This window comes from Leptidea sinapis, chromosome 33 (assembly GCF_905404315.1).
Source record: "Leptidea sinapis chromosome 33, ilLepSina1.1, whole genome shotgun sequence".
NCBI classification, from domain to species: Eukaryota; Metazoa; Arthropoda; class Insecta; order Lepidoptera; family Pieridae; genus Leptidea; species Leptidea sinapis.
The window spans coordinates 1,091,317-1,117,068 of record NC_066297.1 but is presented as its reverse complement, the minus strand read 5'-3'; the positions used below and the strand labels follow the sequence as shown (position 1 = coordinate 1,117,068).

At 35.4% G+C, this 25,752-nt stretch overlaps 2 protein-coding genes across 7 annotated transcripts in view; both read left to right on the top strand.

Moving 5' to 3' along the window:
* Window positions 1–3,182, top strand: part of LOC126974673 (facilitated trehalose transporter Tret1-like) — a 46,346-nt gene extending 43,164 nt beyond the window's left edge. For 5 of the 6 annotated variants that reach the window (XM_050822224.1, XM_050822227.1, XM_050822229.1 and 2 more), the window contains one exon: window positions 962–3,182. In XM_050822224.1, coding sequence (XP_050678181.1) covers window positions 962–2,223 — 1,262 coding nt within the window. In that variant the 3' untranslated portion in view covers window positions 2,224–3,182. The remainder of the gene's footprint in view (window positions 1–961) is intronic. The other variant, XM_050822225.1, reaches the window with a different exon arrangement.
* A 3,760-nt stretch (window positions 3,183–6,942) lies between these two features.
* Window positions 6,943–19,385, top strand: LOC126974671 (facilitated trehalose transporter Tret1-like). The gene is made up of 3 exons (XM_050822222.1): window positions 6,943–7,044; window positions 11,010–11,148; window positions 15,319–19,385. The coding sequence occupies exons 1-3, from the start codon at window positions 7,012–7,014 to the stop codon at window positions 16,581–16,583; spliced, it is 1,437 nt and encodes a 478-aa protein (XP_050678179.1). The 5' UTR covers window positions 6,943–7,011; the 3' UTR covers window positions 16,584–19,385.
* Window positions 19,386–25,752: the final 6,367 nt, after the last annotated feature.

The following is a 25,752-nucleotide window of genomic DNA, read 5'->3' as shown; positions in this document are numbered from 1 at the left end:
TTCCGATTTGGACAGTGACAGTTGACACACGACTACAGAGAAAAGTGTGCTTACATTGTGTTTAAGCACACTTAAGTCTTTATGTGTTTAGAACGTCATCGCTAGTAGCCAATCCTTTATAATTTAGAATTAAGAGCAATGACAAGAAATATAGCAGATTCTACCTGTTTTACCACCTCTACGTTTAACAAAACGAAACATAAAAAATATTAATTTTGAATAGAATATTCTTTTATTATTGCTTAGGCTTTAATAAATTAAAACATTTAAGTTTTATAAAGATTACATTACATCATAAAAAATAAATGCATAACATAATAACAGTTAAAATTTCAATGTCGAATCCGTTGATGAATCGTTATGGATTCCGCAAGGATCAGTCCTGGGCCCATTCTTTTTTCTGTTCGTATTGAACACGCTATCTGTAGTCGTTTACTATAATATATTTAAACTATGAAATATATATTTTCTTCTTATTTATATATTTAATTTTAAATTAACAAGAAAAATATTTATATTATACAATAAAAAGTTTGTAACTATGCTATCAATCTTAGCAATTAAAAATATTAAGTAGTAGTGTAGCTCCTTTGCACAGGAAGCCGGCTAGATTATGGGTACCACAACGGCGCCTATTTCTGCCGTGAAGCAGTAATGTGTAAGCATTACTGTGTTTCGGTCTGAAGGGCGCCGTAGCTAGTGAAATTACTGGGGAAATGAGGCTTAACATCTTATGTCTCAAGGTGACGAGCGCAATTGTAGTGCCGCTCAGAATTTTTGGGTTTTTTGAGAATCCTGAGCGGCACTGCATTGTAATTGGGCATGGCGTATCAATTACCATCAGCTGAACGTCCTGCTCGTCTCGTCCCTTATTATCATTAAAAAAAAAGTTTAATTTAGTAATTATCCGTCGTTTTTATATACAATATTTGTGAAACGAAATTTTTACTTTATGTTTCAGCTGCGACTTTCGGAGTATCTGGTATGGTTGGATTTATATTCTTTCCTTCAATAATGCAGAGTCGAGGAAGAAAATTGACTCATATACTTCTCAATAGTTTTGTAATCCTTGGATTTCTTTTAACTTACTTAGCGAACAATGTGACGATGCTTTTTATTGGAAGAATACTTCAGGGTTTTTCTGGAACTGGTGTTACCCTTTCAAGTATAATAATGGCTGAATATTCTCATCCGAAACGTAGAGGGCTTTTTCTGGCAGCGATGGGTATGTGGATGTGTTTCGGATCACTTATCTGTCATGCTTTATCCGCTTTTTTGAATTGGAGGAACATTGCTGCTATAGCAATGCTGCCGTTATTTACAGCGTTGATTCTAACATTCATTTGGCCGGAAAGTCCATCGTTCTTAGCAATGAAAAGAAAATTTGTGGAATGTGATCAGTCACATACATGGCTATTTGGAGATTCAAAAGAAAGTAAAGATATCTTAAACGCATTAATTGCTGCACAGTCAGAACAAAACAGTGATGGAAGTAATGTTTTTTGCAAAAATATCAAAAACATTGTGACTGCTTTTGGGAAAGGATATTTTTTGCGACCTCTTTTCGTAGTAATTGTGTTAACATTAGTGGTTGATGTTTCTGGAAGATACTTTATTTTAGTTTATTTGAATCAAATGTTTGTTGAAATAATTGGTGATGCGTCAATTGCTTTCTATTGTTCTTTAGGTGTTGACATCACAATGATGATTTCCTTATTGTTATTTATCGTAATTATACGTTTGTTTAACAGAAAAAGAATTTTGTTTGTGACAGGCTTTTGCGCGACTATTTTGTTATACGTAATAAGTTTAACAGCGCATTTAAAATTTATGAACGGTGAATTAGTGCATTCAGCGTGGATGATGCCGAGTTTGATAGTTTTGACTATTTTTGTAGCTAACAGCGGCATAGTACCACTTGCATTTATCATTATTGGTGAAATATTTCCATTAGAACACAGGGGTTTAGGAGGATCACTTGGTGGAATGGTCTTTACAGCCTTATACGGTATTACCATGAAATGTATCCCAGTGTTAATAGAAACCATAGGCACTCAAGGAGTATTTGCTGTATGTGGATCTTGCATGCTTGTATGTTTAGTGTTATTGAAATTTACACTGAATGAAACAAAAGATAAAACTTTACAAGAAATAGAAGATGAGTTTAAGGGTGTTAAGAGAGCCAAAATTATTCTAATGTCGGAGGAAGTCATAACAGATTGAAGAACCTTCAAGATTATTTTAGTTTTATTTAATTCTTCATAATTATATTTCGACCAAATAACATATATGTCTGTAAAACGTCAATATATAAAACTATATGTATTTATTAATTGTAATCTAAAAAATATACTGAATCATTTGTTAGCTATTGTACTGATCAGAATTCCGATCTGGCAGATCCGATTCAAATTTGAGTATGACCTTATGAAAGCTAAGAACAGCCGCGCGTGGACATTTGTATAACTAAGGTCTTGTATAACATGGCTTTACCTACAGCCGGCATCTATTTTCACAAAGCGGCTATATGTATTTGAAATTTCGAATTACAGTGATGGTGAGGAAAATTAATCATGTAATTCACTGCTATTATGAACACCGATTAGGATGCCCCTTCAAATTTACTATGGGATTGAACGTCGCTCGATATATCGACGCCATATATATTGGCTGTGGCAGATATTGAGTTTCCCAAAATATTTTTATTACTATTATTATTATTATTATTTATTAGATTACTCAAAAGGAGTCTTTTCGTATTAACAGCACATACTAGTGTCTTGAAGTCAAAGTTGAAATGGAACAAATTTTTCCGGTCCCATTTCAAAACTTTACTTAGCATAGGCCTAATCTCAGAAAAGTTTGTTCCGGTTCTTGACGTAATTATCCCGAAAATATTAACATGACAGGTATAAAAACACTTCTTTTTCGTCCTTTGCTTTTTAGAACTCTATCAGCTTTGAATGTTATTTCTATCAAGTAATTATTAGTTTGTATGATTGATAGTTAGTTTATTGCGAGTTTGTCAGTTATTTCTATCGATTGCATTATTATCGATAAGCAGGTGGTGAAAGCTGGAAAGGTACATTGTTAGGAGCTCTCAACCAAAAGTAATCTACCCAATGGATGTTTCCCTTTATTATTAATTTCATAAATTGCTACTAATATATGTATTTTTTAAAGACTGTTGTTTTTATTGTTTTACATTATTTACGATAAGCAGATGGTGAAAGCTGGATAGGTACATCGTTAAGAGCTCGAAACCAAAAGCAATCTACCCAGAGGATGTTTTAATTCATTATTAATAATAATTTACTATTATAATTATTAATAACTGTATATTTGTCCACCAAAGTAACTTTTACTGCGCATTGGAATCGTAGTTACTCGAAAAACAACAGCACTTTTAGAGCATTATTCCCGATTTTCACGATAAGACGGCAACACTTCAACTCACTCCGCCAGACAGACAGTCGAATATTTGCCCATAGAAGGGGTGAAATTAGTGAGTCATTTTGAATCATTAGTCTATACCAGACTCGATTTTTGTGCCCAAATTAAAAAGCCAAACGATTGCCTTCGAAGAAACTGGGAAACATCAATAGAAGAAGACAATACTACAAGTTCTAGCGCTTTATGACGCATCCGCAATATATTTTTTTATGGAAAAGGAGGACAACCGAGCGTAATTGTCATCTGGTGTTAAGTGATCTCCGCCGCCCAAATTGTCTCGCAACACTAGAGAAATCACAGGAGCGATGCCGGCCTTTAAGGAAGGTGTACGTGCTTTTTTTGAAGGTACCCATGTCGCATCATCCCGGAAATACTGTAAGGAAGCTCATACCACAGCTTTATAGTACGTGGAAGAAAGCTCCTTGAAAACCGCACTGTGGAGGACCGCTACACATCCAGGTGGTGGAGATGACGTGGAGATTTACTCTCATCATAATAAAGGTTCCAAGTATCACCAGATTAAACCTTAAGGCTTAAGTTTTAAGTACTTTGCAAACGATATGGCGTAGAGATTTTTTTTCATGGAAGAGAGGAAAAACGAGCGAGGTTACCTGATGTTAAGTGATCACCGCCGCCCACATTCTCTTGCAACACCAGAGTAATCACAAGAGCGTTGCCAGTCCTATAGAAAAGTGTACGCACTTTCTTTAAAAGATGCAGCTTCATTTAGTGCTCTATCTGAGACTTGATTCATGCCGCTGAATGAAAACTGACGACGCCCTACACAAAGGAGGTATCATCTAATCCCTGTGATACCAAATACAATTGTTATAGTAGTATGAAATGCATACTATGTGTATATAATATACTAGCTGACCCGACAGACGTTGTTCTGTTAATAATAAAAAAAAAATCTTGCGAGTGGAATTTCATAAGGTCCGTTCTAAGCTGACCTCTACTCGGCAAAAGGAATATTCCTACCAAATTTCAAGTCTCTACGGCTTATGGTTCCATAGATATCGTGATGAGTGACCATATACGTGGAAATCTCTTATATATATAACTAGCTGACCCGACAAACGTTGTTTTGCCATATAAAGTATAATTGACGCGATAGTTTTATAAATAATAAACAGCCTATGTGTTATACTGGTGTGTAAGCTATACTATTGTAAAGTTTCATCAAAATCCAATCAGTAGTTTCTACGTTAAAGAAGTTCAAACATACATCCAGACATACAAACTTTCACATTTATAATATTAATAGGATATATTTGCGGTACGACCTTGATAATTTTACCGTTACAATTACCTCGAAATACTGTCTAAACCAGTGCTGAAGCCTTTGAAAATGATAAAAAGTAAAGAAATAATAAAAGTAGGATGAAACCCATTGGAAAATAAAGAGAATATAACAAAAATTAAATTGCGGGCAATCTGAGGTCGCGTTATAGTTAATTTAAAAAGTAGAAGTTTCAACGGTCGGCTTTTTCTCCCTCATTGGGAAAGCCGATAATTTGGCGGGGGAATTTTAAATATCATTTTAAGGTTCTTTTTCCATATTTAAGTCAAAATATAATATGCTGATATAAAGTCAAAGCTGGAGAGAGGAGATATCTTGCGCCATCTGTTGCTTAAAAGCATAACTAAAGTAAATATTATTACCTTCTTGCTGTAACTTTAAATAATATATGTGTTCAGTTACTTTGTATTTATAAAAAGTCTAATTAGCGATATCTGGTTTACCGAGTCTAACATTTGTAGTTCATCTTTACAAATAAGTTGTGTAAAGGACGCTGCTGACGTGTTGTTAAAATGGACATCACACAAATTACATGCACAATATGTAAGATATAAAAAAACTCAAAAGTATAAAATAACATAAAATAAATTTAGTTTAATACACCTCTTTTGCAAATCTTATACCATTAATATTAGTAAACCTACTATTATTTGTATCTGCTACCTATTGATAGGGTTTAAGTCCGTATTTGCTACTTAAACTCAAATTAATAATGAGTTTCAACTCATATGGAATTAGTTAAACTACTGTCACTTCGTTAAATGAAATACTTTTGCAAAACCAGAGGAATCACAGGAGCGTTGACGGCTTTTAAGGAAGCTGTACGAGCTTTTATTACAGGAGCCCATGTTGTATCGTCCCGGAAACCACGCACAAAGAAACTTTGTTGTAAACCACAGCTTTGTTGTACGTGGAAGAAAGTTTCTTGTAAATTGCACTGTGGAGGACACATCCAGATGGTGAGGATGATATCCTAATTTGGTGTCGTACGAAGGTGGTATTCGGCGGCTGTAATCAAGTGAAACAGCGGTTCGTAATACTCCCCGTGATAAATGCAGTTGAGACACACGATGCAGCGAAATCTCTACGCAACGCCAGGTGATCGAGCCGTTCACAAAGCATTGGATTTTTTACAATATTTTTTTAAACCTAAATTCTCAAGTCTGGTTAGATAATGTCTGATCTTCCCTCCATCCAGCCTAGCGAGCAGTGAGACCGAGGTTGGAATCTCCTTCAGAGACGCACGGTTTCCCTGAGCTACAAATTTGGCCTCCACGGCCTTCCGCATGACTTCGCTAAATTAGCTTTCGAGCTAATTGTTCACCACAAAGGAAGTACTTAGTCAAAGTCAAATAGGCTTTATTCAATTAGGCTTAATCATCGCTATAAATATTTGTATTAAATTACTGAATCTAACATATGTTCGGAAAAAGTAAAGATCGTGAGAAGAGCAACAATAAACTCAACGGCCACTCTTTTCAATCTAAAGAGTATAATATTACAATGGCTGTAATATATATAACAAATTAGTTTGTAGTCAACCAAGCGCTGGCAGCTATTTCGGTCAACGGATCAGCCTTGCTATCCAACGTGGTAATGCTGCCAGTATTCTTGGTACGCTTCCACGTAATATTAGTTTTAATTTTATGTAGTCGTAGTATTGTAAATATAAAACTTGTGTTTGTAGTCTGTATAAATATAAATTATCGTATATTGGATGTATCAAACTTTAGAGATTGAATTAATTTTTTGTATAATTTTATTAGCATTTGTATAAGAATGCTTCGTGAACTGTCATAATTAGTAATCGCATCCGCATAATTAGCATCGCAGTCGGTAGGTGGTATCCGAGGACATCCAAGCACGATATATTGGCCCTATTTCAGGGCCTAAATACGTAAATGTATTTTCCTCCCCTAAAAAAGTAAACTTCACTAGACGCACACATGCGCGTCCGCTGCCTTACTGGGGAAATTCTGAAAATTATTATTTGTAATTAAATTTAAAAAAAAATGTAGGGAACCCTCAGTGGGCGAGCCAAACCCGCTCTTGTCTGGTTTTTATTATTTGGACAGAACTCGGGATCAGTTATATAAGTTACTAAGCCATATGAATATTCATGTTGCGATAAAGGTACCTACATAAAAACTATTTAATTTATTTAAATTATTCACCTTTTGATCAACAACATATTCGCCGATATATTATATAGCTTTCCAGTCAAGTAACTTAGTCTAATTTGTGTTGTATTCGAAATGGCCTGTAATGATATTTACTTTTGGCGGCAGGTAAATATTTTTTTTAATATATTTTTAATTTTGAGATTCTTTTTTTTATGATGCTAAGGGTCGAAACGAGCAGAAGGTTCAGCTGATGGTTATTAATACGCCCTGCCCATTTCAATGCAGTGCTGCTCAGGGTCCTTGAAACACCCAAAAATTCTGAGCGGCACTACAATAATTGCGCTCGTAACGTCTTATTTACCCAGTAATTTCACTGGCTTCGACGTCCTTCAGACCGAAACACAGTAATGTTTACATATTACATCTTCACGGCAGAAATAGGCAACATTTAATTATGTTTCTAAAATCTTCAATTGATATAAATTTACGTGGATATTGCATATAATCCATTGTTACCTTATTACTAAACCTCTATCAGATAAAAATAGTATAGCAGTTCATCTATTATCTTTCGTGGTCACCCTTCGCTTGAAAGCACTGAGGAAGCATACTATGGGAACAGTCTATTCTGCGGGTAAACTGTTCCAACTGTTCAAAGAATATTGTGGTTTCATCCCTTTAAACATTTATTTGGTCTTCATCTTACAAAACTAATCAAATCAATTACAAAAAACAGCTTATTCTGTACTTATTTGCTATAAGAACAAGTTTTGCAAGTGTGATTAAAGCGGCTTTAGTTAAAAAAAAATTATGAAAGTAAGGGACGAGACGAGTAGGACGTTCAACTGATGGTAATAGATACGCCCTTCCCATTACCAGTGCCGCTCAGGATTCTTGAAAAACCCAAAAATTCTAAGCCGCACTACAATAATTGCGCTCGTCACCTTGAGACATAAGATGTTAACTCTAATTTGCCCAGTAATTTCACTAGCTACGGCTCCCTTCAGACAGAAAAACAGTAATGTTTACACGTTACTTTATTATTTAGGGGACGTTCAACAACGGATGCAGCTTATCAAGAATATTTTTGATGCCTGGCAGGAATCTCAGAATGCACTTGGCATTTTCTGTGATTTATCTAAGGCTTTTGATTGTGTTCAACATTCAACGCTGGTCAGGAAGCTATATCACTATGGCATAAAAGGAAAAGCGCTCAATCTTCTGATTTCATATCTAAACAATAGAATTCAGAAGGTTGACGTTAATGACAGGAGATCTCCTCGGACTCCTCTCACTATGGGGTACCACAAGGGTTTATTCTCGGACCGTTCCTCTTCCTTATCTATATAAATGATCTTTCTAATCTTATAGAGAAAAAACATAAGGTAGTACTGTTTGCGGACGACATTTCACTGATTTTCAAAGTGAAAAGAAACTAAGCTTTGAATGACGAAGTAAACGGTATTCTATCTGACATCGAGTACTGGTTTAGCGCTAATAACCTATTATTAAATAGCAAGAAAACGAAATATATTAAATTTACCGTAATAAATGTCAAAAATTTTGATGCGTTTTGCGAAACGGAGAGGTGATAAAATCGGTGGAATCTGCTATATTTCTTGGCATTACTCTGGATTCCAAATTACAATGGGGGATATTAATATGGGGGATATTGAGGGATTGGCGAACAGACTTAGTTCTGTAGCATACGCGGATAAAAATATTAGACAATTAAATGACATAGATACGTCGCGACTAGTATACTTTAGTTATTTCTATAGTATTATGTCCTATGGTATATAGCTATGGGGCAACGCTACCGATATTAATACGATAATATTGTAATGTCGGTAGCAGCGGCAGCAAATATTATTTGTGCTGCAGAAGAGAGCTATTTGCGCTATTTACAACGTAGGTTCTACAGAATAATTGAGAGCAACATTCAAAGAAATTAACATCTTGACTGTTGCTTCTCAATATATTCTTGATAATTTAATATGTGTATGTTCATAGGCACATAAGTGAATTTGCTAGAAACTGTCATAACCATAATAAAACACAATAATTGTTAAAAAATGTTTGTGTGGTAAAGGTTACTTACTAGTTTTGTTGCGCCCGTTCTTCTCAGGCCTTAGGCATTTTGGAATGGGTGGTAGTTTTTTTTACTTTCAATAAGTGATGTCGCATCCTATTTTGAATAAAAATATTTCAATTTGACAACTTCACTTCTTAACATTATTTCAGTACCAATGCTCAATTTAAAGTGGTTGTTTGCGATGTTTACTTTTTTTTTGAAGATTTATTTTTAATGGATTTGGTGGAAAAATAAACCTCATTTTATTTAAGTTTATTATTACGAATATTTAATAATAAACATTAGATAAGGCAGATGTGTACCACCACAACGGCACCTTTTTCTGCCGTGAAGCAGTAATGTGTAACCAATATTGTGTTTCGGTCTGAAGGCGCCGTAGCTAGCGAAACTACTAGGCAAATGAGACTTATGTCTCAAGGAGACGAGCGCAATTGTAGTGTCGCTCAGAATTTTTGGCATTTTCAAGAATCCTGAGCGGTATTGCATTGTAATGCACAGAGCATATACCATCGGCTGTACATCCTGTTCGTCTCGTCCCTTATTAACATAAAAAAGGTGCAATATTGTATAAACCTTTTTAATTCGTGGTTGAGCATGGAAGAACGGACCAGAAAACTTATACAGTTTTCTGGTCTTTTATCTTATTTTGATTTTATTTTGTGCAATGCAGTGTGATAAAATAAAATATAATAAATAAATCAAAACCCACTGCTTGTCATCTTGGGACAACATCCTAGTAATTTCATTTACGATTTTTTTAAATTAAAATAAGGGACAAGACGAGCAGGACGTTCAGCTGATGGTAATTGATACGCCCTGCCCATTACAATTCAGTGCCGCTCAGAATTCTAGAAAAACCCCAAAAATTGCGAAAGGCACTACTACTGCGCTCGTCACCTTGAGACATAAGATGTTAATTCTCATTTGCCCAGTAATTTCACTAACTACGGCGCCCTTCAGACCGAAACACAGTAATGCTTACACATTACAATTCCTTAGACATTTGTATAAGAGGCAATATGGATACTATCCATTTATGTACCCCACACTCTTTTTACAAGGACATCTGAGCTTTGATTCACTGTGGTTACGTAGGTACGTAGCTCTTACTAAGTTTGTTCTCAAAATAATTCGGGGCAGAGTGGACTGCGTATGCTTATTACGTTTGTTGCGTTTCTTTGTACCGACCTCGTACGTACGCGCGCGGCGACACGCACTATTAGCGCAGCCACCTGCACGCACTCAAGCGCATAAGCACACGCCTGTAATACGAGCCATCTGTCTTCTAAACTCTGTACTTGAGGTAGCACCACAGTGTGATCTATTTGCTAGCTCGATGGAATGTTTGGTCAAAGAATGTAAGAAAAGATTTGAGAGTTTGATGCCTGTAAGCTCTATAAAATAAGATAACTAGTTTATAATTTTCATTGTTTGTTTTTTCTTTAGTATAATATCTTTGTAACGCTTTAGATTTAATCTGTAATGTTACATTGTATCTTTGATAAATAAATAAATAAATTACTGCTTCACGGCAGAAATAGGCACCGTTGTGGCCAGTAGCCGGCATCCTATGCAAAAAGCCTCCCACTGGTGGTCTATCTGTGGATAAATACCCCCTATATCGTGGTAACTCTTGATTCGTCATAAAAATAATAATAATGAATCACAATTCGTAACAAGTATATCAAATTGTGCCTAGTTTTACTAGTTTATTAAGGTTTATAATACACAAATTTAATTTTGTAAAAACATGACTGACACACATGCAAAGGTACGCGAAGCTAATTATGAACTGTACAAATGATTATAAATTTTACAGTACAGAAATATGTATGTGGGAAATCCCCGCGTTATATGATGGACTGCCCGCGTTATACGCACGACTGAAATAGCGTTATATGGAACGTGTTATAAGAGTTATTAGAGAATACGGTATTTATTTGTCACCGTGTAGCAGCATTATGTCACGTTCCATTTTTGTGTTTTATAGTTACATATTTATTATGTGTCAAGTAATACTGAATAATATTTTCAGTGCCTCATTCTTATTACCATGGGTATTAGTGATATGGGAATGGGATTTCTTCTAAGTTTTCCAGCAGCCTTAAACGCTGCATTATTATCTGCCAATTCAACCGATATTACAGCAACGCCTGACCAAGTTTCATGGCTAAGTAAGTATTTTATTTTTAATTTTAAACCTTTTATACAACGGCAGTACAAGGGCAGTGCGTGTGCACTATTGTGTGAAGGCGGGGGCGATGTGTTAGCGGAAAGGACAATGTCGAAATCCGCCCCAGAACTGGTGAATATTTTATTCTATTACTCGTATTTATATCAAATGGACACTTTTATTTTTTTTTTTTTTTTTTTTATGGAATAGGAGGACAAACGAGCGTACGGGTCACCTGGTGTTAAGTGATCACCGCCGCCCACACTCTCCTGCAACACCAGAGGAATCACAAGAGCGTTGCCGGCCTTTAAGGAAGGTGTACGCGCTTTTCTTGAAGGTACCCATGTCGCATCGTCCCGGAAACACCGCACAAGGAAGCTCATTCCACAGCTTCGTGGTACGAGGAAGAAAGCTCCTTGAAAACCGCACTGTGGAGGACCGCCACACATCCAGATGGTGGGGATGATATCGTAACTTGTGGCGTGTCGTGCGAAGGTGAAATTCGGCGGCAGGAATCAGGTTGAACAGCTCTTCGGAACACTCCCCATGATAAATGCGGTAGAAGACACACAATGAAGCGACGTCTCTACGCAACGCCAAGTGATCCAGCCGTTCACAGAGTACTGGGTCCCCGACAATTCGAGCTGCTCTGCGTTGCACGCGGTCAAATGGATCGAGCTGATACTGGGGTGCGCCAGACCAGAGATGACAGCAATACTCCATGTGAGGCCGGACCTGCGCTTTGTAGAGCGCTAGAATGTGGGCCGGCTTGAAGTATTGCCGTGCTCTATTTATGACGCCCAGTTTCTTTGAAGCCAGTTTGGCTTTGCCCTCCAGATGGCCACTGAATTGGCAATTGCTCGAGATTTCGAGACCCAGTATTCCGATACTAGGCGAGGCTTTAAGGGAAGTGTTCTCGAAGAGCGGTGATACGGCAAATGGGGTTTTTTTAGTGGTAAACGCGCAAACTTGAGTCTTCTGGGGGTTAAATTGGACAAGGTTCAACTTACCCCATTCCGCGACCTTCTCGAGAGAGGACTCGATAGAAGACACAAGTTTCACCCGGCACTGGTCGACGTTTTCCCGAGAGAGACCTGCATGGCCCGTGTATACGGCATCACCAGTGCTGTCGTCTGCATAGCAATGCATGTTGGCGGTGTCCAACATATCATTGATATGCAGAAGAAACAGCGTGGGAGATAGCACACAGCCTTGGGGCACTCCAGCGTTCACGGGCTTGGGATTCGAGCAATAACCGTCGATAACGACCTGTATGCTGCGCCCAGTGAGGAAGCTGGAGGTCCACTTGCATAAGCTCTCGGGAAGCCCAAATGATGGAAGTTTTGCGAGGAGCGCCTTGTGCCATACACGATCAAAGGCCTTCGCTATATCCAGACCAACTGCCAGGCCTTCCCCCTTGCTTTCGATAGCCGCCGCCCATCTGTGTGTTAGGTATACCAGAAGATCGCCAGTCGACCGACCATGGCGAAAGCCGTACTGCCGGTCGTTGATCAACTGGTGACCCTCAAGGTATACCAAGAGCTGGCGATTAATTATGTTCTCCATAGTTTTGGAGAGTAGGGAGGTAATAGCAATAGGCCTGTAGTTTGCCGGATCCGAACTGTCTCCTTTTTTTTTGGGATCGGACTTATGAATAAAAACGTGTGTTTAAAAACAATTGTGTCCGACCAATTATAATAATCATAATAATAATTGATTTTTTGTTAATAGGTATATTTAAAGGTATATTTTTAAATGTTGCTTCATAGCAATTCAAGTTGATTATTTATGACAGACAAAGAATCATCTGTGCTTCAAAATTAAAAGAGGATCACAATTATTCATGTTAGTTGTGTCTCGATGTAACTCATATTAATCTGGGCTGTCACTGTCACTCTCGCTCTCGATTCCCGTGATTGTGTTGTGTTGTCTGTTCTCAACTTCTCAGTATAGTAATACCAACTTATCTGTCAAGTGGCAAAAATATGATCTACGGTCGCCATATTGTAATGTCATTTGACTGTCAGTGTCTACTACTTTCGAGTGTTCCGTGTGTTTTATTGCGATACTTCTGAATTTTAAGCGTTAAATATGCCCCGACTTTTGTCCACACAACACCCATCAGTTCACAGATGAGTTGTTGACACTGTAATTCTGTTTTTATTTGGACCTACTTATAACGCAGCTATTCTAACGAACTGTGATTGCTTGCATTTATATCGAAGTAGTCTAGCTTTGATTTCTGGGGTTGGTACTATTAGTATTGGTTGATTGACTTTTTAGTCACTTACATTGTGTAAACATAATCTATCTTTTAAAATCATTTTAAATAATATTGCAATTGTATTATCATAAATGTGTTATTCACTGCTCATTTATAACCTCAAAATCTGGTATATTTGATTAAATAAGCGACTGTTTTATAAAAAATATATGAAGATAATCCATAGATAATTTAACATATTTTAAGCATTTTTTCATTGCTGATGTACGGACACAGAACAATGTCCTTTCACATTACGCAATGCTTTAGATGGCGCCACAACTCAAACAATACTATTATGAACAGATTATTCTGTTACACGCACGTGACAACCAGCGCCGGAAAAAACTTGTATCTTCTATCGAGTCCTCTCTTGAGAAGGTCAAGGGGTGGAATAAAATTAATCTTGGTCAATATAACTCAAATAAGACTCAAGTTTTTGCGCTTTGACTACTAAAACTTGTCGTATCACCACTCTTCGATAACACTTCCTTTAAAGCCTCGCCTAGTATTGGAATACTTTTGGTTGGTGATACGTAAATACAATTTTACAAAGTAGATTCTTAGTACAATTTTTTTTATGGAATAGGAGGACAAACGAGCGTACGGGTCACCTGTTGTTAAGTGATCACCGCCGCCCACAATCTCTTGCAACACCAGAAGAATCACAGGAGCGTTGCCGGCCTTTAAGGAAGGTGTACGCGCTTTTTTTGAAGGTACCGATGTCGTATCGTCCCGGAAACACCGCACAAGGAAGCTCATTCCACAGCTTTGTAGTACGTGGAAGAAAACTCCTTGAAAACCGCACTGTGGAGGAGTGCCACACATCCAGATGGTGAGGATGATATCCTAACTTGTGGCGTGTCGTGCGAGGGTGGAATTTGGCGGCAGGAATCAGGTTAAATAGCTCTTCGGAACACTCCCCGTGATAAATGCGGTAGAAGACACACAATGAATCGACTTCTCTACACAACGCCAAGTGATCCTGCCGTTCACAGAGCACTGGGTCCCCGACAATTCGAGCTGCTCTACGTTGTACGTGGTCAAATGGATCGAACTGATACTGAGGTGCGCCAGACCAGAGATGACAGCAATACTCCATGTGTGGCCGGACCTGCGCTTTGTAGAGCGCTAATATGTGGGCTGGTTTGAAGTATTGCCGTGCTCTATTAATGACGCCCAGTTTCTTTGAAGCCAATTTGGCTTTGCCCTCCAGATGAACACGAAATTGGCAATCGCTCGAGATTTCGAGACCCAGTATTCCGATACCAGGCGAGGCTTTAAGGGAAGTGTTGTGGACAACCAGCGCCGGAAGAAACTTGTATCTTCTATTGAGTCCTCTCTTGAGAAGGTTGAGGGGTGGAATAAAAATTAATCTTGGTCAATTTAACCCAAAGAAGACTCAAGTTTGCGCTTTGACCACAAAAATTTGTCGTATCACCACTCTTCGATAACACTTCCTTTAAAGCTTCGCTTAGTATTGAAATACTTTCGGTTGGTGATAGGTAAATACAATTCTTCAAACTAGATTCTAAGTACATTTTAAATAATTTATTTTATCTCTTTACACACACTGCATTTAACTTAAATTTATAACTCATTTGCAAAAAAAACGGGCGGTTTTATGTTTTTCCGTCCATTTAGAAACTACAATACCAAAAGAGGTTTTAATAATCTGAGAATATTACTTTTTTAACATTTATGAAGTAATTAATATGATGATATGATTTCTGATTTTCGAACATGACCATGGAGAACAACTACATAAGATTAACCACCAAGTGAAAGTTAATTCAGACCAACAGATTGTTAAATTTTGATTTAATAAATTTTAATTTTTACAATGTATAAAATAATTTATATTTTAATGATATTTTGTTTAGCTCATATTTTTATTTTGTTCCCCAGCTTCACTTTACGGGATGTCGGGTATGATTGGGTTTTTATTCATACCATCATTAATGCAAAGTCGAGGAAGAAAATTAACCCATATACTACTAAATATTTTCACGGGTCTCGGATTTTTTCTTACTTATTTAGCAAATAGCATTACCATGCTTTTTATTGGAAGACTACTGCAGGGCTTATCTGCGACTGGAATTACACTCACAGTTATAATATTAGCTGAATATTCTCATCCAAAACGTAGAGGCTATTTTCTGGCAGCCCAAGGTATGTTTTTGTGTGCTGGGTCACTGATGTGTCACGCCTTATCTGCCTTTTACGCTTGGAGGAATATTGCTGCAGTAGCAATGCTATTTTTACTTACAGCCATAATTCTAGCATTCACATGGCCTGAAAGTCCACCATTTTTAGCCAAGAAAAGACAATTTGAAGAATGTGATAGGGTACATACGTGGCTATTTGGTAATTCGAAAGAAAGCAGAGGTCATTTAGAAGCGTTAATTTCTGCACAGTCGAAACAAAACATTGGATGTAGAAATAGTTTTTTTAGCAATATTAAAGAAATTTTTACTGCATTTGGGAAAGGATATTTCTTGCGATCTGTTATCGTAGTAATTGTATTAACATTAATTGTTGATGCTTCTGGAAGATACTTTATTTTAGTTTATCTTAGTCAAATGTTTGTTGATATAACTGGTAATGCATCAATTGCTTTCTATTGTTCCCTAGGTGTAGACATCACTATGATGATTTCTTCATTGTTATTTATCGTAATTATACATTTATTTAACAGAAAAACTATTTTGTTTGTGACAGGCTTTATCACAACTTTTTTGTTATATGTTGTAAGTTTAACAGTTCATTTAGTAGCATCAAATGATCAATCTATACTGTCAGTTTGGTTGGCGCCAGGCTTAATAATACTTAGTACTTTTGTAGCTAATATCGGAATAGTACCAGTAGCGTTTATAATTATTGGTGAAATATTTCCTTTAGAACACAGGGGCTTAGGAGGGTCAATTGGAGGAATTGTTTTCACAATTTTATACGCTATTACCATGAAATTTATCCCGTCATTATTAGAATATATAGGCACTCAAGGAGCATTTGCTGTTTTTGCATCTTGCATGCTAGTATGCTTAGTGATATTGATATATACTCTAAACGAAACGAAAGATAAAAGTCTGCAAGAAATAGAGGATGAAATGAAGGGTATTAAGAGAACTCAAATTATTCTAATGACAGAAGAGGGTGTTGCAAATACCTAAATTTAAATAATGAAATCGAAGTCTTATGATCATAAATATAAATAGGAGAAAATATAATTAAAAAGAAATTTAAGAATCTAAATATTAATCTAAATGATATCTAGTTGATATCCTTGTGACGACCACATGCTAAGCTGCATAAACGGGAGATGGTAGAGCCGAAACACCAACAACCGTATAAAGTATTGCAGATGGTAAGTACATCGTTACACCACCTCCTGTTACGAATGAGCCCGGATTGAGGTATTAAAACAGCATAAATTTTGTCGATTCAAAAGACGTTAGTATGTCAGGGAAGTATGACGGATGACTTTGATGGTATATGTGTACTGCATTGAAGCTTTTTGTATCTTTATACTAAATATCGGCGAAGTGTAATAGAACTGAATTCATAAATACTCTTTACTTAAATCAAGATTCATTAAATTTGTTAATATCTACTATCAATTTAGCTTGAACAAGATATGAAAAAATGTGATTAGTGTTCATTATATTTTTGTAAATTTTTATCTTGTTCAAGTTTGAAAGAGAAGATTGGTAGTTTTCCCTACCGTACTTATGAATTCTATCATCATTTCCGCTGCTTCTTTTGTATAACTTAGTTTTATCTTTATTGTTGTTTATTTTCTTTATTTTACTAACTGTTTTGTTAAGTTTATTTATAGTTTTGGCGTTAGAAATTGTACAAATATATTAAACAACTATGATAAAATATAAAAAATAATTCTTTGTATTGATTTCAAGGTTATGAAATAGAAAAGTATAAAAAATTAAGTGTAATATTTATTAATGTTAATAGATAATATATTTAAATAAAACACATTGATCAAGTACTTTATTACAATTGTCGTAACATAAATTATGAACAGTCGTTATTAATAATGTTTCATTAAACATGCAATCCTATAATTACCTTACGGTGCTTACAATAAAAAAACTAGCCTCAATAATTGTATATACATTTATATATTGTAAATAAAATAGTGTGAAACATTATTACCTGTTTACCAATACTATTTAACATGGCATAGTTTTGTTATTTTTGTAAAGAAAACTGTATTATGTTTGTAATAAATTAAAAATTGCTTCTTATTCTGTATTAAAACTATGGCGATCTTGTGCGAGAGAGGTAACCTAGCTCCGCTCGATTTCTCAAGGCCGCTGGTTCAGTCCCCAGCTTTAAATGAAGCCCGTAATAGCCGTGAAATCCCCGGCACTTGGCTTTTTGGTCACGAGAATAACATACGTAAAATCCGATGATCATCAGATTGGAATTATTTATCATCAGATGACCCGTATAATAATATCATCAAAAAAGTTGCATAAAGCGTTTGTGGAAAAGCAATCAGACATGTACCCCAGGCCTTCTACAACATATTACGTTACTTGGAATTTATGAGTAAGACTACTTGCTTTTTTAGGTCAACATAGATATAATTCTCTCATACTCTCTCGAATTGAAACCAGTTAATTAAAACACACACAAAATTGTGAATTTCACGTATTATTTTATGAGGAGTACAAATGAGCGTATGTATCACTGAGCGTTAAGTGATCACCGCCCCCCACACATTCGTGCAATATCAGAGGAATAAAAGTGGCCCGAATTAGACATTGGAGAGATACTAACTAAGAAAATTGGTTTCCATTGTCAGATTGTCACGTAAACATATTTTAAGAGTGCGAAATTGCTGTATAAGTTAAGTAGGTAAGACTGCTCACTAAACATAAAATAATAGAATGACAGTACAAAGATTCAACACAAGAAAATGTTACGGATGCCTTTCTCAGATCTGTTGCTGTAAGGCTGACAATTACGAGTACTTATTTGTTGAACAACCGAGATGTCAAGTTAATTAAGATCCCTCGTTGGAAAAAATATTCAATATCACCCGTTTCTACTATAATGAAGTCATATAATATAGTTAATGAAGTAGTTATCTTAATTGGGTAATTTGACATGCAATTATACCAATATATCAGCAGTTTTTTATTTTATCTGCAGTAATACGTGTAATTGCTTCTTGAAAAAGTAACTTAAAAAGATTATAGTCGTTTGGTTAAATTTTTCACTATTATTGTTTGGTTTCTACAATATAAGCATATAATATTATGTATAACTTTGACATGCCTCATCTTTTTAAATCTAAATGAATTTGTAGTAGGAATTTTTGAGTTTGGATCCAATTCAGTATTCTTACTTCCATTGAACTGCTTTTTTCACATATCGAGAGAGAGCACTAAGGCTCATAAGCGTGAGGCTTCGTTTATGAGGCGTGCAATATTATATTAAATAACTGTAATTTTAAAACCCATGAAGTAGTTTCTGGTAACAGGATCACCCGGCCACAATAATTAGCGCTCGTTCACGAGCATGAACCATCCATCGCCTCCCTCAACCCTTTAGGAAAGAAAACGACCCGCCCCACAACGCCGCCACAAGCATATCAGTATATCCGCTATAGTCAGTTGCACAAATTTTTTAATACAAATAAATGATATATCAGAGAGTCATACATCTTTGTGCCGTTTGGTGTCGAGACACTTGGCCCGTGGGGCCCAGAGGCGCGGAGAATGTTCAAAATACTATCTTCGCGCCTCAATAAGGCTACTGGAAGCCGCTGGCAGCTATTTCGGTCAACGGATCAGCCTTGCTATCCAACGCGGTAATGCTGCCAGTATTCTTGGCACGCTTCCACGTAATGATAGTTTTAATTTTATGTAGTCGTAGTATTGTATATATAGTTATAAGATTTGTTTTGTTTGAATAATAAATATAAGAAATGATATTTATATAAACAATTGTTATTACTTTTGTTGAACTAAGGTCAGGTCATCTTATAAGTATAATTTTTTGTTTCTATTCTTCTGTTTCAATACTGAAATCCTTGATTGCGTGTATTTACCTTAAGCTAAGATATCCACAATATCACCTGGCTGCACCGGAAGACCAGCGCCAATCATATCACCTATAATTTGCATTAAGATAAAACTCAATTTTGCAATTTAATATTCAATACTTACATTAACAAAAAATTTAAATTAGGTTAAGTAAATTGCATAATAAAATATTTTTCATTCTTTCTATCTTTGTGTATGAGTTCACTTCTAATACTTTCCTATTTAGATTTTTATGGTCTTCCGCTTGGGCCTTATCCAATTGATTTCAAACTTCCAGTCTGACTTATTCGGAGCTTATTGTTTCCACCTCGTGGTCAGAGCCTTGCGTTCGATTGCCATATATCAACCCTAATGCTTTGGTGTTTACGACGTGGAAGTGATCAGTTGTAAACATTTGAACCCAATGCTCGATTTAAATAGGCTGCCATAAAAAAATTGCTTGCGTACAAAGTAGATATGTCAGAAGTGAAACCTGCATTGTACATGAACTTCTAAACTGCATAATATGAAGTCCTGGTACGTGTTGCTGGGATGACACATGATTTCAACCGCTATGAATGACATTACATTATATATATATTTTTTCTGCTGGTGTACGTCGTGCGTATGGCGTCAGAATATAGGTATACTCACGTCATACAGAAGACATGCTCTTCTTCAACTTTGATCGCCTGGTATCAAACCACTGTATAATACGTCCTATCTCATTATCTCCCCTGTTAAATATTATGAATTTATGTGTATTTTTACTGTCGCTTCTTCATTTCATCGACTTTCAAATCAGAATGATTCTACAGAAGTTTTCACTTCAATAAATAAAATAATTGTGAATTAACAAGAACTAATTGCAATCATCGATTCGGTTACAAGCTGTCAAAACAGAAACACGTACTTAACAACGCTCCAATAAAACATAAATAAAATATTAAAATAAGTGTTTAAATTGTGATTTTAAAGTGTGAATACTTGACTGGATTGAGTAAGTGATTTAAACTGAAGATAAAACACAAATTAAATCACCTTATTTACAAGCATTTACTTACGGTAAAAATCGAGGGAGTCACATCATTCCTTATTTCACTAAACAGAGTTAAGAATTGGGGATATTACAAGATTTGAAACAATTTCAATTATCATATTCAACAACTTAACGAAATAAAAAGCTGAAGTGTGAATACATTGCTGGGAGATAAATTAATAATCATTAATCATTATAAATACATAATAATAAATCATTCATATTCATGTTGTTATTATCATAAAAAATTATTGTTTGGATGTCAAAGTCAAAACTGTCAAACTGTGACATAGATCAACAAGACATTTGTATGCCATAGAGAGTGTAAAAGGGCTAGAGTTTATGGCCTGGTAATAAGACCTTTAAGCCAAAACGTAAAAGGACGGCTCACTCTATAGTATTGCCATTTAGAAAATATACTATACATACTACAGATTTTAACAATAATCATTTCATTCGTTTTATTTAAAATTTTGCAAAATGGATGTACAAATGCAATTATTATTTTCAAAAATGCAAACAGAAATGAAAAAACAAACAGAGGAAATAACTAATAGATTAATACAATCATTTGAAGAAAAAATTAATGTTTTAGTAAAAGAAAATTTAGAGCTACGAAATACTGTGGATGAATTGAGTAACAAAGTTTGCAAATTAGAAAAAGATATACGAAAATACAATTTGATACTACACGGAGTTGATGAAGTTGAAACCAACTCGATGGAGCTAAGTGAACTAATTACCAAAGTCCTACGAAACATGAAGATCGAAATAGGGCATCTAGAAATTAGAGCAGCTTATAGACTTGGAAAGAAAAATGAGAAAATCAAGAGACCTATTCTATTTACCTTAACAACAACGTGGAAAAAAACACAAATCCTTAAATCAAAAAAATATCTTCCAAATAAAATATATATAAGTGAAGATTACCCTAGAGAAATTTTAGCGATGCGGAAAGAACTGCAGGTAAAATTACAAGAAGAACGGAAAAAGGGAAGATACGCTTTCATCAAGTATGACAAGTTGGTAGTACAAGAAAACAAGACAACAAAATTCCAAACAAGGAAGAGATTTAACCCAACATCTGGAGTTAGTGGTTCAGTAGAGGATATTGTTAACCCCCACAAGGTAAATAGGATCACAAACTTCATGAGAAAAAGATCAGATTCACTTAACAGCTTACAGATGGAGAAAAAAAGTAGTAACTAGCAATTAGTACGCGGTAACCGAAATAGACAAGATAAGCAAAAAATAAAACGGTTGGTCCCCGCGGGGAATCAAGACCAAGGAACATAAACAAAAAATCTGTTTGCTTAAATGTAGCAACAATCAATGTCAGAACATTAAGTACCCCAGAAAAATTAATCGAGCTTGAAACTGCTTTACAAAATTTAAAGTGGAATATAATTGGCATGAGCGAAGTAAGAAGACTAGGAGAAAAAATAGAACAATACAAGGAATATGTTTTATTTTACAAAGGTGAAACACCAGGTCAATTCGGAGTTGGGTTTTTAATACGAAAAAATATTGCTCACATGTTAGATGAAATAAACGGAGTTTCCGAACGAATAGCAGTCTTACATCTCACTATTCCAAACAGCAACGGCAAAGAAGAAAAAATTTCTATCATACAGGTATATCCACCCACAGAACCAACAAATAAAGAAGGTTTGCTGAAAACAGAACATTTTTTTGAAACCCTGCAAAATACTTTAAAGCATGGACATAAAAATATAATTTTGATGGGCGACTTCAATGCAAAAATAGGTAAACGGAAAAATGGCGAAGAACAAATACTAGATAAATACTGCTACGGGAAAAGAAATAAAAATGGCGAAAGATTGATAAGCTTTGCACTGCAGAATAATTTATTCATTCTGAATAGCTCATGCAACTTAAAAGAGAACAAGAAATGGACATGGATTTCACCCGACAGCAAATACCAAAACGAGATAGATTTCATTATGACGAACAACAGAAAATACTTTAATAAAATAAATATTATAAGTCAATCTCAATTCAATTTCGACACAGACCACAGAATGGTACGATCAGAATTGATGATTTCTATGGCAAAACGGCCAAGAACATTACAGAGAGCAGAAAGGCCACTACGGTGTAAAGCTAATGAAAAAAAGTTAACGCAAATATTAAAGTCTATAAATAACATTACAATGGGAAAATGCACGACCATAGAAGAAAAATCCAACAGTTTTATAACAAATCTTAAAACAGACACAAAAAAACATAATGAATCCAACAAAACCAAAATTTCCGATGATATTAAGGAATTGATGGATCGAAGAAAAATATTATTGGAAAATAGAAAAGAACATATAAAAGAAATTACGACATTAAGTAAAAAAATTAAAGAAAATATAAGGAAAGAAAGGAAATCAAAAAGAACTGCAACATTACAAAGACACATAGAAAAGACAGGAGGAGTAAAGAAGGCTTTCAAAGAACTGATACATGCAAAGGAATGGATGCCAAGTTTAAAAGACAGAAACAACAAAGAAATACTAAAGAGACAAAAAATAGCAAACACAGCAGCAAATTATTATAAAGAGCTTTATAAAAGAAGGGAAAACCAGGTAGACCGAAAAATTAGAGCAAACCAAGGTACTGAAGAAATAAGAAATCAAGAACCTGTTCCCAGAGTTCTACTTTCAGAAACTCTAAGAGCAATAAAAACCCAAAAAGATGACAAAGCGCCGGGAGAAGATCAAATAACGAACGAATTATTAAAGGTCACAATAGAAGAATCAGCACCAAGACTAACAGAGCTATATAATGATATCCTAGATTCAGAAGTTATTCCGGCAGACTGGACCAAATCAACTATAATATTAATACACAAAAAGGGTGATAAAAAAGACATTGCAAATTACAGACCGATAAGTCTTATGTCAAACGTATATAAAATATTTTCCAAAATCTTGCTTTCTAGGTGCACAAATATATTAGAATTTAACCAACCGAAAGAACAGGCAGGATTTAGGAGTAAGTTTTCAACTTTAGACCATATCCATGTTGTCAAGCAAGTCCTGCAAAAATACTCGGAATATAAAAAGAAATATTACATAGGCTTTGTAGATTACAACAAAGCATTTGATACGTTGGACCACAATGCTATATGGTGCGCACTTGAACAACAAGGTGTACATCAGAAATTCATTCGCATCCTGAAAAAAGTATATGCCGAGAGTAAAGCTATTATAAGACTCGACCAATTCAGTTCAGAGTTTGCCATAGAAAGAGGCGTCCGTCAAGGAAATCCAATCTCGCCAAAATTATTTTCATCCGTATTGGAAATGATATTTCGTAAGATGAATTGGGAGGAATATGGCATAAGAATAAATGGAGAGTACCTAAATCATCTACGCTTCGCTGACGACTTGATACTTTTCTCTGAAAATGGTAAAAACTTAGAGGTTATGCTTCAGCAGTTAGCAGAAGAAAGCATGAGAGTTAGACTCTCTATCAACACCGAAAAAACGAAAATAATGACAAATTCTGACAAAATTATAATAACAGTAAATAATGAACCCATAGAATATTTATCTCGGACATGTGATAGCTACTAAGGAGTCAACAGAAAAAGAAATCAACAGAAGGGTTACAAACACTTGGAAGAAGTATTGGTCATTAAAAGAAGTGATGAAGAATATGGAAATCTCTATAAAAGACAAGAGAAAAGTATTCAACTCTTGCATACTGCCTTGCCTTACCTATGGTTGTCAGACCTGGGCCCTTACCCAAAAACAACTAAGTAAGTTAAAAGTTTGCCAAAACTCAATAGAACGAAGTGTAGTCGGGGTAAAGCGCTAAGACAAAGTGCGATTGGATCATATCAAAGGAAAAACTAAGTTCAAAAGCATAGAGAAAACAATACGCACTTTGAAATGGAGATGGGTAGGCCACTTTATGAGGGATGAAACACCAAAATGGACTAGATCAATAACTGAATGGTACCCCAGAGGAGATAAGAGGAATAGAGGAAGACAGTTCATACGATGGGAGAATGAACTGAAACAGATAGGAGGACCACTATGGAATAGAATAACAAGGAACCGGAAAGAATGGAAGACCTTGGAGGAGGCCTTTGTCGAAGGACAAACAGTTAACAGAAAGAGGACACAGACTGTTTAAAAGTTACTGCTAATAATTAGGTTAATAATATAGTTATGTAAGATAAATTAATTAATTAAAATGTTTTATAGTATGTCTATTAGCTAGTAAGTAAATTTTTGTTTTGTTAACTGTAATAAAGGCTTTATTATTATTATTATTATTATTATTTAATTGCAATCATCGTTGTTCGAGATGATCGACCTGGCGATATCGCTTGGGATCTCCCCAGGAGTGTTGAACGTTTAACGCAACAGTGCTTTCATACCCCCTCCATGGTAGCGTTAAACGTTTAACGCAACCTTGTTGGAAGTCGTATTAGAAGTTTCACTTCAAAAAGACATAACAGAAACAAATCATGCTGCTAAAGTTTACTTATAATATTAATATGATAATGCATAAAAACGTTTACCTATTTGCCTATTAATTATGTTATTAACAAATGCAAACTGTAATATCGTATAAAATGCAAATTAAGCCTTTAATCCACGTATTTCAAGCGACAGACTACTGGGCGCAATATTTTCTCATTTAAACGAGTATGACAGTTTTCAATTTGCTGTATATAAAATTGTTGCGTTTATTCAGCTATCCTTTGGGTATATGGCCTGGTACTGCACTTGGCGAAAAAATGCCAAGTTGCTATGGGCCATTTGTAAAGTTAGCACCTATTCAGCCTACTGTAGTACTTGTGGGTGAGGTATATTTTCTGTTAAAGCGTCATAAAGATATTGATTTTTTTACTATTGGAGATGTATGTATAACTACGTTTTTAACTCTTCTGGCTCTTGTAAGTATAATTCAAATTCAAATAATTTCAATTAAAATAGGATATGATATCACTTATTGAAAGTCAAAAACTACCACCCATTCGAAAAAGTATGCGTCAGACTTGAGAGGAACGGGCGCAAGAAACTCGGCGGGCTTCATTTTCTCAAAAAATATGATTACAATATAATATCGTACAATAAAACTTATTACTTAATCGATCGCTTCATTCCCAATCTGTGGTATCATTAAGAAAGTAATTTATGTTATAGTAACCTTTACCACGCAAACGTTTTTTCACAATTCTTTTGAATTTCGTAATACATTTTGTTTGGAACATTTTCTTGTGTC

What these genes read in the sequence shown, in the direction of transcription:
- LOC126974671 (XM_050822222.1), top strand. Translation starts at nt 7,012, where the DNA reads ATGGCCTGTAATGATATTTACTTTTGGCGGCAG. An exon ending in ATATTTACTTTTGGCGGCAG is followed by an intron (nt 7,045 to 11,009) that starts GTAAATATTTTT and finishes TAATATTTTCAG; the next exon opens with TGCCTCATTCTTATTACCAT. An exon ending in TGACCAAGTTTCATGGCTAA is followed by an intron (nt 11,149 to 15,318) that starts GTAAGTATTTTA and finishes TTTGTTCCCCAG; the next exon opens with CTTCACTTTACGGGATGTCG.